Source organism: Trichophyton rubrum (assembly GCF_000151425.1).
Source record: "Trichophyton rubrum CBS 118892 genomic scaffold supercont2.1, whole genome shotgun sequence".
In the NCBI taxonomy this organism is placed as follows: domain Eukaryota; kingdom Fungi; phylum Ascomycota; class Eurotiomycetes; order Onygenales; family Arthrodermataceae; genus Trichophyton; species Trichophyton rubrum.
Genome location: NW_003456428.1, coordinates 3629265 through 3647935, shown reverse-complemented (window position 1 = coordinate 3647935; position 18671 = coordinate 3629265). Strand labels below are relative to the sequence as shown.

At 49.6% G+C, this 18671-nt stretch overlaps 5 protein-coding genes across 5 annotated transcripts; 2 read left to right on the top strand and 3 right to left on the bottom strand.

Annotated features, from left to right (window-relative positions):
* Nucleotides 1-48: 48 nt before the first annotated feature.
* Nucleotides 49-4019, bottom strand: TERG_01382 (uncharacterized protein). Its single transcript, XM_047747757.1, has one exon. It carries the CDS (start codon nucleotides 3208-3210, stop codon nucleotides 295-297), a length of 2916 nt encoding a protein of 971 aa, XP_047603721.1. The 5' UTR covers nucleotides 3211-4019; the 3' UTR covers nucleotides 49-294.
* Nucleotides 4020-5662: 1643 nt separating this feature from the next.
* TERG_01381 (uncharacterized protein) lies at nucleotides 5663-5884 on the top strand (the record flags this gene model as incomplete). The annotated part of the gene is made up of 1 exon (XM_047747756.1): nucleotides 5663-5884. One exon carries the CDS (start codon nucleotides 5663-5665, stop codon nucleotides 5882-5884), a length of 222 nt encoding a protein of 73 aa, XP_047603720.1.
* A 674-nt stretch (nucleotides 5885-6558) lies between these two features.
* TERG_01380 (uncharacterized protein) lies at nucleotides 6559-7106 on the bottom strand (the record flags this gene model as incomplete). The annotated part of the gene is made up of 3 exons (XM_003239351.1): nucleotides 6559-6580; nucleotides 6646-6743; nucleotides 6807-7106. 3 exons carry the CDS (start codon nucleotides 7104-7106, stop codon nucleotides 6559-6561), a joined length of 420 nt encoding a protein of 139 aa, XP_003239399.1.
* Nucleotides 7107-7520: 414 nt separating this feature from the next.
* TERG_01379 (uncharacterized protein) lies at nucleotides 7521-8822 on the bottom strand (the record flags this gene model as incomplete). The annotated part of the gene is made up of 1 exon (XM_003239350.1): nucleotides 7521-8822. One exon carries the CDS (start codon nucleotides 8820-8822, stop codon nucleotides 7521-7523), a length of 1302 nt encoding a protein of 433 aa, XP_003239398.1.
* A 1644-nt stretch (nucleotides 8823-10466) lies between these two features.
* On the top strand, nucleotides 10467-17253 carry TERG_01377 (uncharacterized protein). Its single transcript, XM_003239348.2, has 2 exons — nucleotides 10467-11148; nucleotides 11215-17253. The coding sequence occupies exons 1-2, from the start codon at nucleotides 10671-10673 to the stop codon at nucleotides 11643-11645; spliced, it is 909 nt and encodes a 302-aa protein (XP_003239396.1). The 5' UTR covers nucleotides 10467-10670; the 3' UTR covers nucleotides 11646-17253.
* The last annotated feature ends 1418 nt before the right edge of the window (nucleotides 17254-18671 follow it).

Here is an 18671-nt window from a genome sequence, read left to right as displayed (position 1 = left end):
CCTCTTAAAAAAATAAATAAATAAATAAATATATGAATAAATAAATATATAAATAAGTAAACAAAATATGATGCATATCCTTCAATTGTATCACCTCTTCAGGCCGGATTAAACAAATGCAACGAATATACAATTGCAAAACGAAATCCAAAATTGTACATTATTGTTATAGTTATCCTTTTCCGTCTTCCTTACCTTGCATATAGTTATCGCCTACCAAAGCGCCAACCTTACACCACGTAAATACTCCGTACACGCCATCGTAGCCACACTTGCCTAGCCACCGCTTAGTTGTTACTTGGTCACACTCGCCACACTAGCAACACGGATGACCACGTTAACATCAACCGCTCTCGCTTCTCGAATACTACATGCTAAACAAGTCCGTCCAACTCTGGAAATTACCGCATCTGTACAGACGGCCGTACACCAGGCTCGTGCAAAGGCTTCTTTATCCTTACTTCCTCTCGCATCAACGATGTATGTAATTGGTCGGCGACGGTGACGTCGTTTCTCCTCAGATGATAAATGACGGTGTTTCCCAATACCTGAAGAACGACACTCATAGGTTCTCGGGGGCTTGGGTGGGAATTCTGTTACACTTGGCAACGAAGCGATGGGGATATATTTGTAAGGGTAGAAGGAAGTGTGGAGAGGGTGTCCTGGGACGCGGAAGCTGTTTGTCCGTTGGATACGCGGGTTAAGAGGGCCTGTGCTAGGTGATTCGGGCCCTAGGCTCCAGTCATATGTGTCTTCATCATCAGGGATAGGGGGCTGGAAGTGTCTGTGATACTCTGATGAAGAGTCTGGGTCTGTATTGTGTTTTGTGGAGTGAGCGGCCCACCCTCGCGGTGGGAGGCAAGGGAAAGAAGAGATAAATAGCGAATTCTTGCTTAGCGGGAAGAGAACCTTGCGCGGTTTCGACTGGGGGGTGGCCTTGATAGTGAAAAAAGCGTGGGCGGTGGCTTTGAAAGGAAGAATTTTACTGGGATCATCTCGTTCGGACCTGGCAAGGGTGATATTATCAAACACCACACTCGTTTGATGAATATGACGCGAGTCTGCGTCTGAATCATCATCCATGGGCATGCAGAATTGCTCTGGTGTAAGCTCACCACCAGGTCCTAGTGGCGAGGAATCAAGCAGGACCTGTGTCGTCTTATAGATTCGTGGCACCGTTAGGCCACGCATGTCGTCTGTCAATTCGACTTCTATCCATTTGTCTGTATGGTTCTTGCCTTCCTCGTCCTGGGGGACAACAAGGCTTGAAACCCACCCCATACAAGTGGTAGAACCATCTAGACAACTGACAATTCTCGAGACAACACACTTCTTACTCCACCAGCTTCGGCCCCTATATATAAATCCGCCGTATAGGTTGGCTACCGGGCCGAGGGTTCTGAGAGCATGAGCGTCGTTCTCCAACAACGTCGACATGAGCAGGTCATTGATAGCTTCCCCCGGCAGAACAAATCCGCTTAGCCAGGAGCGAGATATCCATCCACCAAAACAGGTTGTTGAGGTTGAAGCTGCGTGATTTTGAGAGGGCGTAAGAAGCAGGATGAGATGAGAAGTGTTCGAGTTTTCATATGTTGATAGCCTCTTGCGAGTTAAGTCTTCCCCTGTCAACTCGTTGGTGACTAACGGCGTTGAAAGCGTTCGTATCATAGCAGCAGGGTCAGCTAAAACGGTATCATACTTCTTCTCCAACTGGCACTTTATCTTCTCTGCATCAGGCCACTGGATTACGGTCATGAACGCGAATAGACCGTCCAATTGCTTCTTAAAAAACCGGGGTCTCGTAACGCAATCCCATGTAATTTGGGCATCCACTGGTTGTTGGCCTCGCGCCTGTTGTGTCCGCTTTTCGTTAACTCTTCCACGTGTTAGGATCTGTCGAATCCGGGACGGTGGCCGTTCCAGTGGACGGTCAGGAGGCAGAACAGGTTCAAGCCGTCCACTTGTGGGGGCGTATTTGATTGTCAGGTTTTCAAAGGCACTCCGGCAGCAGATGATTGCCCAGTCGACTTGGTCATTCCTCATTTCATTGATATGGTATATGTCCTTCTGGGTAATTATTCCTTTCGGTCGACCCATAATCCCGACTTTAAGGGCAGCATCAAGCCGCAAAACTAATTCAGCAGCTAGAAGGATCTGAATCAAAAGCCAGTGTCTTTCGGCATTAATACTAATATCTGAACCTCCTGGATACTGGTCCTCGATAACTCCGTCATGGTGTGGTGGACATTCCCAAAGGATCTGGCCGGCACGGATTCTCCATTCTATCTGGGAAAAGTCAATCCAGGCATCCTTAACGGCGAGCACTCTGACGAGGGTATCAATTTGAGTCTTGATACTGGTAAGCTTGAATGCATCACCGTGCACTTGCTTGGGAAGAGGGTAAAGGAAAGTAGAAAATAAGGCCTGATGGAGCTTGGTTATGGATTCTATATCAAACAGATTGATTGGCTTAGCTTTGAACACCATTTGATCCCGCAAATCACACAGGGTTTCTAAGCGCTGAGCAACCTGTTTAGGTGAACAATCACGGACCCCAAGGCGCCTCCAGGCAGGTGGCCCCCCGCTGATCAGCTGTGCACGGCTAAAGCGGATACCTGGTCGACAACAGATATATGGCTCGTTATTACCTGTAGGAGTTGTGTTGAGTACATTGGTATTACTTTCTATGGGAGTGATGCCTGGTGGGGTATCAGACTTGTCCTTGAGCTTTGGGGAAATTGGAAGCTCCATATAATGACGAAAACCAACACAACCTCTCTCCTTGGCACGGGAGGAGAGCATGTTGGGCACTTCGAAAACGCCAATATCAAAGGCTGGATGTTTGTTTGTTTCCAACTCAGTCAAATCCGGGCTACCTCCGGGTATTTTCCTGCGCTCCAGAAATGCTGGGAGATGGGCATGCAGCGTGGATAGCGTAAAAGAGGCATGGTGCAACGGTTTCCTATCCTGAAGATTCTGAATGCGGGTGCTATCATCCCAGGGGAAGACAACATGTGGGAACCAATGGCATCGACTACCCTTCTCAAGCAAGAAATGAGGGGCGCCGGAAAATATAACTCGAAGCTCCTCTCCAGACAGAGGGGAGTTCTCTGGGTGGACGGTGCATCCTATATTCAAGCACCTGCGTGGGCTGGGTGTGGATGTAGTATCCTGAAGGGCGTCGCTTGCCTGGCATTCCGCCTTGGTCATAGGAGCGTGAGAGAAGATACGATCCCTGACGTTATCGACAAAGATCTCGGGGTAGCCTGGGACGTCTCCGTCGCGCTCTTTATGGGGGCGATCATGTTCCTAGTTCTGGTTAAACCTTTTGGACCACAGGAGAGAAGTGGAAGCACGGTAGGAAACGGCAGTAACAGTAACAAGAATCTAAGGAGGGTGAGATATCACAGGTTTATGATGGTGGCCACTGTATTCCTGGCCAGATAGTTTGTGTTTATGCTCAGTGGCATCAATTGCTTCCGTTGAGGCTGAACAATCCGTCCACTGCGAGGATTCGGAGTCTACAGATTCAGAATTGGAGGACTTCTGGCCGCCAAAGAGGGAGTGGCGCAAGCGAGATGTCCTGGACCTCCTTTTGCGTAATGGTAGCTGCCGCATATTGTAACGCTCGGGGCTTTGTGGATTATAGGCTATAGACTCAGTTGACTATGTCACAGGCAGGTGTGAGGTCAGACAGATATCAAGGACACCCATGGAGCTCAGCGGCGTTCTCGAAAGCAAATCTGGAAACAGGACGGAGTAACCATCAGTTTTAGGTAGACCAACTACGCACCCCTAGTCGCATCCGTGGTTAGCCCTATGATGTTATTGCGATGCCACTGCCATGGCCGGAGGTAAAACTTCTCTTCGCCACAGTTGGCTTTTAAATTAGCAGCCTCCGGAGCCTCTTCCTGCACAACACAACCACTTCGTATCCCGGTATCACCATCCATTCCTCGGTCTGCAGAGATTTTCCTCTTCGTCCGCTTCTTCTCTCTTCGTCCGCGCTGTCCTTCTTCTTCTGCTTTTCCATCTCCTGGTTCGTGTATGGAATCTGGCCAGCGAGAAAAAAAAAGAAAAAGAAGAAAAAGAAAAAGAAAGAGAAGAAGTCGAAGATTTCCCAGTTGGGGCGAGGCGGTGAAGACCGGCAACCGGGTCACGGGAGCGGCAATACAGTCCATTACACCGATACGCGCCAACGATCCCCTGGTTTGGCTGGTGTAACGTGACCTGAGTGGCGTAATTAATACATCGTGATACGAATGCCCCCTTTCGTGTATATCAAAAAGAACAAAAGATGCAGACAGGGAGTCAAGACAGGCAAAACAGACATTTGTCGACCAGGGAGATGGGGAAGGCCGGTGAGAAGAGGGCGACAAGGTCCCTGGGATGAGAGGTGCAACCGTCCGCGCGGATCTCGGGCATGTGCCGTTCTTTTCAGCGCAGGGATGAATCTCCCTTAATATATACTCATGCGTCCCTACGGATAGCTTCTCTATAAATACGGAACATAGTACATATTGGGAACGAAGCGGGCATGGAGGGTTGTACATCTCCCAGACAAAGATAACGCCTCAGAAGCCTGACGCCTGACGCCTTACGACTGACGAGTGACGGCGGCGACCGGCTTAGCGCTGGGATGGCCGCAGCCCCTGACCAAGTTAACTCCCAGCATGTATGTGCTCCATCCAACAAGGGGAGGACGACGCCAGCGAGAGAGTGACAACGCAGCATCTCGAAACTTCACGGGCGCCCCCTCCCCTTAAACTATTCATAGAAGTCAGAAACAATGGCCACCACCGCTGCAGGCATACCTTATACCTGCCTAGCTATATGTGAGTAAGCATGGCATGGGCATGGGCATGGGCATGGCGTGGGTTGCCCCATACTTACAAACGAGCGAGCTCACTAGTTGAGCTTCTCCGTACTCCGTAACTAGCTCAAGCAAGTCCGTAACTAAGTCACTCTTGCTTGCGCTGCTGGATGATACATTGAAGGGGAGCGCAGAATATGAGCTCCACCAGAACCAAGCAAAGCAAGCAACCCAACAGCGTCCTCCTCATGTGGTCGCTTGGATCGCCTTAGCCTCGCCTCTCTCTGCCATTTCTTCTGTGCTCTTCGGTCTCTGTCTCCTCTCTTCTGCCTGCCCCGGACAATCTCTGGAAAAAGGAGTTTTCTCGCCTTTTATAAAGCCCTTGCCTCGCCCGTTTTCCTCCCTCTCGCTCCCCTTTTTCCTCTTCCTCCTTATCTACCAACACCACACCACCAGCTACCGCTCTCCTGCTGCCTGTCAAGGTACCTGCAGACCTGCTCACGCACGCCCTCTCTCTTCCTCTCTCTCTCTCTCTTCCCTTATTCCCCTTCTGCCATCCCGTCCTCGACTCTCACCACTACACTGTAAGTCGTCTTCCTTGTCTTCCCCATCTTCCTCTTCTCCGTCTCCGTCCGAGTATCGGAGCGGCAATCTCTCTTACTCAGAAGCCTGATAGCCGGACCCAGAGGCTAACGCTCCATTCCAGTCATCAGTCATCAGTCATCACCCCATAACCGGTTTTACCGCACGAGCTACATTGCCCGTCAATCCTCCATAAAAAACACAATAAGACCGACCTCAAGCGTTCGCCTCCCTCTAATTCTGCAGTCTACACTCCTCAAAAGAGACATGGCCCCATCCAGAAAGCCACGTTGCCAGTTCAAGGCCTGCAAAGAGCTCGCTCAGCGTATAGTCGGTGACTGCGGCTTCTGCAAGGGCCAGTTCTGCAGCAAACACCGCATGTTGGAATCGCATAGCTGCAGCGGTCTGGAAGACTGCAAGAAGGAGTCACATGCCCGTAACGCTGAACGGCTGAACTCTGAGCGAACAACGGTCGTCAAGGGTGTATAGCGAGCCATGCCTTTTGTCCCCTTTTGTTGAGTCCGATTTTCAACATGCTTTATTATCATCACTACCCTGGGACCGGCGAGCTTGTTACTGGGGGGTGTCCGGGTCAGGAGGAGTCCTCTTCTTTTATTGATATTGTTGTTGGGACTTTGGAGGGTGGTGCTCCGGTGGGTTTTGGTCTTTGGGATGATATTCTTGGATATTGTTCTCCCTCCCCTTTTCCCTTCTGCCTGTCGGCTGGGAATTCCCCTTACATCTGTTTCCGTGCTGCTCTTTTAAGCTCTGCAGCGTACTGGCTTATATCCCGCCTTTTTTATTTACAGCCTGGGGCCTGGCTCGGTGTTTTTCATTCTGCTTCCCTTTTGGCTATCTTTGCATGGTGTTTGGTCTGGTTCATCATTTTCTCTCCCATTTAGCCTGTCTTATCTTTTTTGATGTTTTGTTCTGTTACTTTTGTGTTGAAAGACCATTGTTTGAGATATAAATGGGTATTTGGCTACCAAATAATATCAGATATTATAGACCCTATACTCTCCCCATACGTGTCCGTGCCAGTGTCTAGTAACTCTAGATCACACAAGAAAAGTAATATATCGTAGATGCATATTCAAATCCACAGACTTGAACTGAAGCGAAGACAAAGAAATACCAGGCAGGAAAAGCAATAACTCCAAGTGTTATCCTGGTCCAATTCTCGGCCTATGAAGCGATTCCATGTCAGCCTTGTAAAAACAATGATAACAGCAAAGTCAGTCAGAACTCACATGTCGTGGTGTTCACTCAGGTTGCTGAGGTACTTGTTCAACTCCTCCACCCGCTCTTTATGCGTCTTGACACCCTCTCGCTTCAGTCGTTCGTTGAGCTGTACACGGGACAAATCGTAAGCTTGGGCCTCCCATCGTGATAAGCAGGTAGGTAGACATACCCTCTTCCTCTTTGCCTCAGCATGTCTCCTCTCAGCTTCAGTCTTGCCGTCATCGCCCTCAAGAAGCTCACTGACACTCCGACTCCGTCTATCCTTTTCTTCCTTTGAGCTCGATGCTTCACCGACAGCTGCATCTGCTTTTTGCTCCTCTTCCTCCTCCTCCTTTCTCACATCAACGTCTCCCTCCTTATCCCTCTTCTTCTTTTTCTTCTTCTTATCCACACGGCCGTCTTGTACCTTGGAGCCCTTGATCTTCAGTCGGCCTCCTCCACTCACTGCATACTCGCTGAATGGTGCCATGGCTTGCGTCGACGGCGAGGGGAGGAGGGGTGGTACTGTGGTATAGCAGGCAGCACTTAACCAGGCTTGTTTCGCTGATCGCGCTGACTTGGCTATCGATTGGTCTGCATCTCTGGGCTCTTCTGTGCCGCTGACTTCAATTCGCTGGCTCTTCTTGCATCGCAAAGGAGGAAGAAATCATTTGGCTTCGACAGGGTTCAAGCTGCACGTGATTATGTAATATGGATATTACGTCATTCTGCAAAGGTACAAACATGTAGTCAGCTTCAGTAGAAGATTATTGTGTTTATTCAGTTACTTCAGGCGGATGAGACGTTGAATGTTCTTTTTTCATTACTTGTGTGGCTATATTTTAGCGCCTACTGGTTGGCTAGGCTGTCGGTAACATCACGACAATAGCCATATTTACATGAATCAATCAAATGGGATAGGCCGTAGCTCCGAACCCCCCTGTCGTTTCCTCATCTCTTCACCTGCAGCTGCGGCACTAGGCACCTTGATGCCGCAGCAGTCACCCCAAAAGTCGACGCCATTAGAAGACTTGTTGTTGTGAGAGTGGTCATGGCAAGGACCATTGCCGTGGCTGTGGTCATGTATCCCCTCCTGCGGCTCCCGAACGCCCATCTGCTCTGTTGCAGGAATCAAGCTTCCGAACAGGAAATGTTGCATGATAGGCAGTTTTCCTAGCACTTCCTTGGTAAACATTTTCTTCATGCCGGCTTCTACCTTGTACCAGTTCTTGGCACCGGAAATGTCATCTAGCATGGGACTATGCCACCGTAGGCCCTTTACGGTCTTAACGCTATCCACCCATTTCACTTGGTCAAGGTATATCCATTTTCCGCACTCTTCGTCGAGGACGACGTTATTGTGTATGGATAGCGGGGTTATGTAGCGATGGCCTGTCAATTGCGATGCGCCAAAGAGGAATGGGAGGAATTGGTAGTCATCCAGACCCCAGACACCATGGGACCCAGCTGGTTCGAGGTAGTATGTTAGCTGGATGCGGCGCATAAGCTCGATATAGCGAGTGAAGACACGGCAGACTAGAAGGGGGAAATCAGGGGTGTCAAGCATGCTGAGCTGGTACAAACACAGCAACCACATCATGAAGTTGAGCTCGTGGCCGGAGCCGTAGTCGAGACGGGAGCGCGAGCCCAGAGAGTTGACTAGGTATGTTGATATCTCGGCTATGACAGCCTCATCAGTAATGCCCAGGAGCTCTTTGTGCCATGATGCGCTATGAGACTCGACGTCGTCAAAAAGCGACCGGAACGCAGGGTTGCCGAAGCGAGACCCGCCCTGGTCAAGGGATGGGTGGGCATCGAGCAGCGAATCTATTGATGATAGTATCTCGATAATCTTGGATATTATGGGCGATGGTGGCGAGGCAGAACTCGGCTGATCGAGAACCTTTGGTATGGACTTCTGGTGCACGCTGTCCGACAGGTTGAACACAAAGGCTGTGACTAGGTTGTACGATGGCGACGAGAGGAAGGACTGGTGATCTTGAGCAGAGAGAATGCGAGGAACAGGGCGCGTATACTTCAGATCTTCTGTTGCAGGACGAGGGGGCATCGATGGGGTTGGTGGCGCCGAGTCGCCAGCGGCGGGCTGCCGTCGAGGGCCACCAGTTCGCTTTAGCTTCTTCGACAAGTCAATTTTGGGGATGGAAGCAGAGGCACGCGGCGGTGGTTCCTGGGTAGACGACGCCATGATGAATGACCTTCTGCTCGCGCGGCGTTTCAGCGTCTGCGTCTGCGTCTGCGTCTGCGTATTCTCGTTCTTCGTCCTGCTTCTTTTTTGCTTCTTTGCTTCTTCTGCGTTTTTGTCGTTTTTTGGTTTTTCAAGGTTGAACCCGTGACGGATGACGTAATCAAGTATAAATTTATGAGATCAGACAGATCGAGGATGCAGATGAAGAATGACAGACAGCTGGAGATGCGAAGACGAGGATGCTGCTGTACATTAAAGTACTCTGTAGATCAGTGTATCCAGGCGAAGATCAGGTTGTCGATGGAGTGCGATTCATTAGTATTATTCTGCATGGTAGGTGGAAGTGCCCTACTGATTGTCATCTAGCGCCAACATTAGAATAATCTATGTCGATACAGAACGGCGCTGTAGGGGGTTCAACCCCGGTAACTAGTTTAGATAGCTCATCATCTGTTGCTTGTAGAGGAGGCTGTCAGATGCAGAATTGAGCGAGTAGCCGGATAGAGCAGTCAATCGAGTTTCCATCTTCCCAAGAGTTGCGTAGAGGCATGCTCACATGAGGGAACTCTCTTCTAAAGCAGGCTGGAGATATATCCCTGCTGCCTAGGACGCTGTTGACTGTTGACTGCTGCAAGTCTCATGATCGAGCCAGGCGAGATTGCACGTACATATAACCGAAGAGGAGGAAACCGCCGTCAATGGGTCCAAAATGCCGAAGTATCTAGATTCTTCCTCAGCTCTGTCCTCGCCCGGACACCTATCATATCTTGGGACGGTTCGATGCCTGTATGATGGCTCCCCCTTGCACCTTGCACCCTGCACCACGGCGCGCCTGATCCAGTCAGCTCACAGGCCCATGTTTTTTCTCCTTCAGCCATCCATTCACTCATTTGCTCTGAGGGTTTCGCCGTCTGTCACCCGCAGGCAGCCCTGGATTGCGCCTCTGTCACACCCAGACCCATCCTGCCAGGCCTCTTGGGGACTAAATCCCCCCTCTCGAGCCCATTGTTACTCAGCCAGCCATGCGCATGTCCAATAACATGCAGCGCGCCGTCGCCACTAGTCAAGCGACTGTTGACCTATATCAGCTCGACTAAATCACCAACGGAAAACCCTGGTCGGTGGGCCCGTCCACGCAGACGGGAGGGTCAAAGAAGGCCAGAGAAAGAGAAGGTCTTAGCCTCGAGCGGTACTCACCGTTGATGATGTCGATATCGATGTTTTTTGTAGCTGTTGGCCGTCGTTGTGGTGGTGGTGTTCGGAAGGGTGAGGTTGGAGGATAAGAACCTCTTGTGAGACGGAGGTCAGCCAGGAACGCGCAAGACCATGACGACAAGGGAGAGGAGACAGACCAGTTGACTGTAAAGGAAGGGGAAGGGCAAAAGGGATAGGGACAGATGCACAGTTGATCGAATGCATGATCAGCGGCCAAGCCCATCGGCCGGAGTTTTTGGCCTTGCTGGGTGCTGCATCCCTGGACGAACCCTGGGCTTGGTCGTGGGAGAGCGAGCGAAGCTGTATATACAACACCACACATGCACTTCCGCCCGCCGCCGGCGCCGTCCTCTTCTTTTTTTCGCTATATATGCTTTTCGTGTCTTTTCGTGGCCCTTTTTTATCTTCGGCCTCGTTCTATTCTCGTCGTCTAGACAAAGGACGCCCCTCTCTTCACCGTTTCTTCCGCAGTCAGCCCACCAATTAGTGGTTGGTGGTAGCTCCAACCAGCACCGTCCCCCCCCGGCCTGAGAGAGCCAACCAACACGCAGTCCAAGAACCAACAGATAGCCGCAGAGGAATAGAAGCACGAAGAAGAAGCGAAGCGGAAGAAAGGCTAGGGCCTACAGAACCATGGCTAACTCGGCGACGGCGACGACGAGGTCGGGCTCACGACCTAACTATGGATCTTTCTCTTCACCTGCTGAGGCAGACTCGCATTCTGATTCCGGCTCGTCTACACTGTCCAGAGATTCTATGGAGTCTACACATACAGCTTCGAGGCCGCAGTTCAGCAGGATAAGAACGCACCAGTCGATAGTTCGTGAGCGCAGCCCGATGGACAATAGCGCGGATGGACAGGGTGCGCCAGGCGCTGGAGGCGCTACACCTGGTGCATCTGATAACACCCACAACAATAATGCGAATGGGAGCAACATCGTCAATGGTGGCACTATACCCCGGCAGAGAGGTGCCTCTTACTCGTCCCAGCGGTCTAGAAAAGGAAGCATACACCAGGATCAGCCGTCGTGGTACAGACGCATACTTGAGAAGTATGGCAGCTTGGAGCTGGAAAACAAAGGCAGCGTTGCCAGAGACCATCTTGCCTTGGGTATGTGACTATCTTTTCTATCAGAACTATCTTTGTTCTAGAAGTATGGAAGCTAATGACTGGTAGAACGCACATTTCTCTCATGGCTACGGACGTCCCTCGCCTTCGCCTCCATAGGGATAGCAGTTACTCAGCTTTTCCGTCTCAACACCGCTATTCAGCAGCTAGATCCCTCGCAGAACAGTCCCAGCAATCCGTCTGCTCTCCTATCAGAACATTACAGAGAAACGTCTAAAGGTCTCTACTTCACCATTACAAGCAACAGCAGCCAACTGCGTGGTCTCGGAAAACCGCTAGGCGCCACTTTTATCGGGGTAGCTATCCTCGTTCTCTTCATCGGCTTCCACCGCTATTTTGAGAGTCAGTACTGGGTGGTCAGAGGGAAATTCCCTGCCAGCCGCGGCAGTATAGCCCTGACTGCATTTATTACTGCGTCTCTCATGGTCAGCAGTTTGGTCATCATTCTTACTATATCGCCGGGTGCGACCGAGTCCTAGACGCATTCACTCTCATACTCCAAAACTAACAACCTTACATTCAACACAAAACGGCGTCGTTTTTATACTCAGTTACATGCATTTATGCGGAGTTCATCGAATTCATCTTCCCTCCTACGCCTTGCTGGATATTTGGGAACAGCAATGAAGGACACCGTCACATCATATCCTGATCTTGTCATCCATTAAATTATCTGGATCCCCGAAAAGCACAAACAAAAATTGCCAGCTTTGCTTATCTGGTCATCTGTCTGTTTCGGTGTTTTGTTAGCGAGGCGTCTGGCTTTGAACTTCTTTCGCTTATTTTTTGCTTCTTTTACCCTGCATTGTACATCTACTTCTTGTTCTTGCTTTTCACTCCGTTATGTTCTTCTTCGAATACCCCGCCTATCACCGGCTTTGGTTCACTCTTTTTCTCGTTCTTGTCTCCATCTGTTGACTTGTTCATTTTTCAAAAAACATCTTTCTTTTTCGTCCAATTTTCTCCCCTTCGGATATTACTCCGAGTGTCTTGATTCACATTTCGTATTATCAAAATTCCTCTGTAGCCATCCAGGAACTCGCCTTGTTAAAATAAACGCAACTTAACAAATGCAACCAAGTTTTTGGTTAACTGTATCTTCAATCTGTCAGGCCTATCCATGCCTCTTAGGATGAGCCAACCAATAATAGCTTCTGGCTCAAATATCATTCCTGCATATCGATACGAAAACGTAGATGGATCAATGTGGAGCGATGAATGGCTGGCTCGCCCACGAAAATGCTTGGTATTTCTTAATTCATCCCGAGGCATCTACCGAGATTGTATATCTAGATGTTCATCCATCTATGCATAATGAATCCAGAGGTGGTAGTTGGTTAATGCGGTGGGTAGATACATTCAGGCCGGGGTCTGCCACGTTTCCTTCCGATAAATTCATCCTTCAACTCCATCTTAATTCATTTATAGCCATCGCGAATTTATCTCTCTGGGAGTATTTCGGCAACGGCAGGCTGGATGACGATGACGGGAAAGAGTTGCAAAAGAGGATTCAATCATATCAATTGCAAGGGAATACCATATGCTCCTTTTTGAAGCGGAATCTACCCATACACCAACATAACTCATTTAGCCAATGAGAGACAGCATGGTATTGAGTCTGCTATACTTAAACCGCCAGAAGGCCGAAGATCATACGATGGCCTGAAAGGACATCGAGTCAACAATGGAGACCGTTGCACTGCATCTGGATATCTCCACCTAGTAGTCCATATAGTACAGGATACCGGTCAAAAACACACTCCGTAACGTGCTTCGCTGTACCAACTCTCCTCAAGGCCTAACGCTGTATGCCCATCCTTAGGCATCAAGGGTATCACAAGGAACAATAGTCCAGGCCAACGACAAGTTCATCGCACATCTCTCTGCAGAAGATATTCGCGCCTTCATCCTCTGCTTGTCTAGGATGGGTATGTTATGTGGATTGAACTGCTGCACAGTGCATCAAGAACTGGAGGCGGTGTGCTGAGGAACGGTCACCGCTATCGTGGAGGATAATCATGTCGAACTGTTGAGGTTTGACAGTTAGCAATGGTATGCAGGTATCAAGGTATGTAGGTATCAAAAAAAGTGATATGCATAGAATTCACCCATTCTATCCAATACCAATATCTTTTTTTGCAAAGAACAATGCCTTTGTAGTCGCGATCTTTGTTTCTTTCCTCTCAGTCCCATATATCGCCATGATGACATAATATATGACATATATCATGACATAAGCCATGTCTTACTAAGCCATTATCACATGACCACTGCTTAGTAATAAGTTAAAATGTGAGATTGAGTTTGTATCAAAATAAGTGCAAAACGCGTTTCTCAAGCCGCACATTTTCTTGTTGGCTCAATGGACTAATTTCGAGGTACCTTGGAGATTGGCTTGATGAGAAGTGTAGGATGAAACATGGCGTCCTGACGAATGTCCAAACATGGGGGAACCTTTTGTCGTTTCCGTGGAGATCACCAGCAACGGTTGGTGAAGGAGTGGATTCAACGTCCCCACCTTTATCAAAAGGTTCTCTACATCAAACCGGGCTACGCAACGTTAGGACGTCCAACTGCCCACGATGGAGTCGGCGGGTATATTCGGCGGCTGCCTTAATTTTTGACGAGCTAGTTCAGAAGCTGCTAGTACGTGGTCGATAACGCTGTTATCGCCAGAAAGCCCTTCATAATCCCGCAAGTGTCCCGCAGGCAGTATTGGGCAATAGATCTTGAGTATGCGTTTGGGGGTATCTCAAGGTGTCGTGTGCGGATACCAAGCGAAGATATCTCCCGAAGCGAGGAGGCAAAACGATAACGATCGCGAGCATGGATTTATACGAGATTGATATTCGATGACATGAAGAGAGGAAAGCCGGAAAAAGCATAGTTGGGGTAAGTAAGCAAACTAACTAGAAAAGCAAGTTTTAGTGCTCCAGCGTTCAGTTCATTCCAGTCCAGTTCGTTCGCCCCGAGAATTCGTTTAACGCTGCCTGGTTCCGGTTTGCTTCACTAACCTTACGAACAGGTCATCTGTCCAATTCAATCCCGATAAACTTTCGTATAGGAGGAAACGATGGGGCGGCACGCCAGTTCGAGAGCTTGCCTTATCTTGAGTAGGAGTCGAGAAAAGAAAAGAAAAATGTGATGGATCAAAGTTGGCAGTGTTGACTAAGTGAGCATGGCAATGAGAGAAGAAACTGGGTAGTACGTGACGGCGGGAGTGGCGAGCCATGGATGAGATGAAAGGTTCCGCCGCCGTTTTTGGGATTGGGTTCTGTCTGATCGAACTCTGAAATCTGCGTTTCCTTGTTTCGTTGTTCTCGAAGAATCAACGGAATTGGCGAAGATATGCTCCGTCTGGAAGGGGAGGGGAAAAGGGCGGTTGTGTTGATCAGATAGGCCTGGCACGGATGTAACATGTAGCCCGTACTCTTTTTACCCTTCTCTCCATGACCCAGCAGGCGGCTGAGACGGCGGGTGACGGATAGCCCTGTTCATCTCCATGGCGATCGATGCCGACGGCGAGGGATCAGGGTTGGTAGAGAGGTGAGAAGAACTGCTGAGCGGCAGTTGATCAAGAAGAATGAAGACGCATTGACGGCCAGGGATGCAATGTCTGAAGTAAGTAAGTAGTTACGAAGTTGTTGATACTGATACTCGGCACATCAGCGCGGTGATACAGAGCAGAGCACAGCACGAACACAGCACAGCACAGTACGGGGGACAAGGTGTAAAGAAAACTGCCCTGCAGAAAGGAACAGTTTGTTCTTCACGGCAACCCTGCAGGCACAAGACAGCAGACAAGCAAGTACTACCGGCTTTTCCAACTGCTGTGTTTCCTTCGTTGAACAACAGCGAAGGGAGAAGAAAAGGGAGAAAGAAAGGAAGAAAGAGAAAAGGGGGATGGGTCCAATAAGACATTGTAATGTTGGACATGTCCTTCGCTCGGGATGCTGTCGCTTGATCTGATCTTCTCTGGGGAATTGGGAACTGGAGAAACCGTTGAAATTTCCCATGCCCATATGTAACCTGCGCTATCTTAACGAGCTACATATATGCAGTGCTATAAGCCAGGTTCGTTATGGATTCTCCTTCTTCCCTATTTCCAGCCAGCGTGATGCCGTGGAAGTTGGGGTTGGTTGGCAATGAATTGAGACGACAAAAGACTACCTTTTTTTGCCTTTCTTGCCCCTTAAAGGACGACCCATGTATCCCCTAGGCGTTGGCGTCCAGGTACGCCCGTCCGCCGCCGCTTAGGGTCGTAAATACAGAAGTACTGTACTTACTAAGTCATCACCCATGCCCTGCCGGTTCCCTGTCGTCGGTCAGCACCAAACGAGATGAAGAAAACACCTCCATGTGCGGTGGGTTCAAATTAACTAGCTTGTTAGCTAGTTAGTAATGCGGATTCAAAAGGCGTATCGTATACATCTTTATGCGTGCATTATTCCGAGAGAATAGTCGCTCGTATTTGGAAGAAAATAAAGAGATGGAAAACAAAGCACCAGGAGATGCATGGAAGAGAGGGAAGGGAAAGATTGGTGATAGGTGGCATGCAGTTTGCTGTACATTGGCAGGTCACTCAAAGAGTTGTACATGCATGAAGGAACCCATCCATGCCCTTGGCCCCATGCCTGGAATACCCCATGCATGCACAGCATAGGACGGCTAACTGGGTGAGTAACTGAGGATGCCTGTTCCTAGTCTAGCCATATAAGCTAGTTGAACCGTCGACTGGCGCTGCCAGGCCAGGCGTGGGCGAGGATCTGGCTCTCCTGACGTCTGTGGGACGGCTTTTCTTCAGGAAGATCGCAACCTTGAAGGCCCCCCGTCTAGTTCACTTCAGTATTGTACAGTACTTTTGGCTGTCCCAGGAGAGTGATTATCGGCAGACGGATGGCTCTTCCGGCAACCAGGATAACGATCTAAACCGCTTTGATAAGGGTAAGCGGAAGAGGAGAGAGGTCTGGTCTTGTTAGATTGCATCGTGCAGACTTCGAGGTCAGACAGGGTGGCGACGGGATAAAGAAGATCAAGGAGAAAAGGGGAGTAAAGTCGAAGGAGTGCTCTGGAGTAAGGCAGCCATCAAGCTACCCACACGTCTCAGGGGGCAAAGTTGGACAGGCAGTGCCGTCGAGCTGGTTAGTAACGAGTGTCACGGAGGTATCTTTCACTGATCTAACCAGTCAGAGAGTCAATCAATCAGTCAGTCAATAAATCAAGCAGAGTAACTAAGTTGAGTTGCTAAATAAGTAAATCTGCGAGATGAAGGTTCGAAGTAGCGATTATTACACATAAAAAAGGCACAGGCAGGCTCGCCCTCCCAGCCACATTAATATTAGTTACACACAGACATGCATGATGCTGTGTTGCGATTTCATGCATGGTAACGCTGCAATGGTTGATTCGATACATAATAACTGTGGTCTGGCTAGCCAACCTAACTTTGTTCGCTGGAGTCAAATACATCAGAAAGCAATTTTAATATTATGGTCAAGTATATTCACTACGCTGTGTACCTGTGTGACGCGAGCTATAAGACGAGTGGACTATACGGAGCACGGTAACGGTTGGACTGTGAGAGCTCAGCGATAGGCGGTGCTACTGACTGGCTGGTTGGCTCAGGGGAGGATCAAGAAGGGAAAAACCGGGACAAGAGCTTGGATGATCGACTCGATATGTTAGAAACCGATCGGCCGTTGGTTATAACTGCCATCTCTATAGCCTGGATGGTGCTTGACGGGGAGCACTGGGCCATGCAACCCGGTGTCTGTCTGGATGTCTGGATGTCTGCCCAAGCCAGCCGCTGCGTTGTCAGGGATATCTAGCATCTACCCGTCCGTCTGTCTGTTTCTGACTGCCCGTCCACCAATCTCAGGATTGCCCTTTGACTGGGCTTGTCTCGACTGGCAATGCCGGAACCAGCTGCTATTCGTCCGCCAGTCCGCATCACATCAAAATTAATTACTTTTAAACTAACTAGCAGTTACATATTTTTCCGATGGGGTGGCCCTGAAATCTGAGGCTGAGAACGTAAAAAGAGTGTAGGAGGGATGTTTCAAACTGGCTACCTGCGATTACTGGCCAGTCTGGCTGGCTGGCTGGCTGGCTTGCTGGCTGGCTGGTGTCTGGATAGGGCTGAGGGCTGACGATGGCCAGGAAAAGAAAAACAGAGACTATCTGGCCTGGAAATGAGACAATGCGAAGGAAGAGGGAAGAGGCAAGCGGTGCCAGTGGCTGAGATGACGACGACGCCGGGTTGTTTACTCATTTTATTATTTTGTTATTATTGAGATGCTGTGCTGGCATCTTTCTTCTCATCTCATTTCAGGTCGAGAGGAGGCGCTTTGGGGAGATGATTCGCGGACATTGGATGATTGCGGTGGAGACGGGATGGAAGATGATATACGGAGTACTCCGTACGGGCTCTCATTTACCAGCTGGCGGAAGGAGTTGGAATAACAGCAGAGCAGGAAGAGATGAATGCTGCCGCCCAAGCCGATATCAAATGGCTAGCAATACTCCCATAATAAGTATGAAGAAGCCGGGCTGAACAGGTGGCTAGCTATGGGGTATATCTGAGATATCTTAAGTATATGCTCTAATATTTCCTTATTTTAATAATAATTAATTATGATGAGTATAGGAGTTTCTTTTTCCGCTCGATATCACCAGACGCCAGTGCAGCACAGCACAGCATCAAGACGCCCCAAAAGGGTAAAAAAGGGGGTCAAGATCAAGGTCAGGCCGGGACCAGGGGGGTTGGACTCCACCGGCCAGCGCTACAGTGTTAAGTCTGCTACTGCAGGTCTGCAGGTCAGTCTGGAAGTCGCACGCTGCTCGTTCTTCCCTGCATGCAACCTACATACACACTACTGCAGCACCCTCTCTCTGCATGCGCAGGCCCTCCGTAGCAGCGAGGGAAGAAACAATGAGAGAATTGCTTTTTGGCACGGAGGCCCCCCCATCCTATCCCATCTACCCCCCCCTCCCCCAATTCTCCATTCCCATGCAGGCGAAATACGACGGGTAAGTCAGTCACTAAAGCAACTAACTCAAGAGGCGTGCAGTGAGTTTGGTTAGGGTGGCTGGGGGGGGGTGGTCGAGGTACCGCCTCTATACTTACTAGGAGGGTTTAAAGTACAGGACGAGAAAAGGGACTATGACGATGCCGTGGAGACGGTCGCTGCGGACAGATCATGAGACAGAGGCCTTTTTTTCTTTTGTTCTTTTTGCCTTTTGTATCTGTATGTACTCTGTAACTGGAGCAGGATGGATGTACTTGGAAGAGCGAGACAGGAGAGCAAAGAGAATGCAGGTATCCGTCCATCCCTGAGCGGCGTCAGGCGAGAGAAGGCCCCATGGACGAGTCGAGAGAGTGCTCGGGCGCATGACAGCAGCAGCTAACGCTCTCTTTACTTCTGCCAGCACTGCAGCTCTCGTCGTTGACTCCAGGATCAGGCTGGGATGCTGGGATGCCGGGATGCGGCCAGGGCCTCTTGACA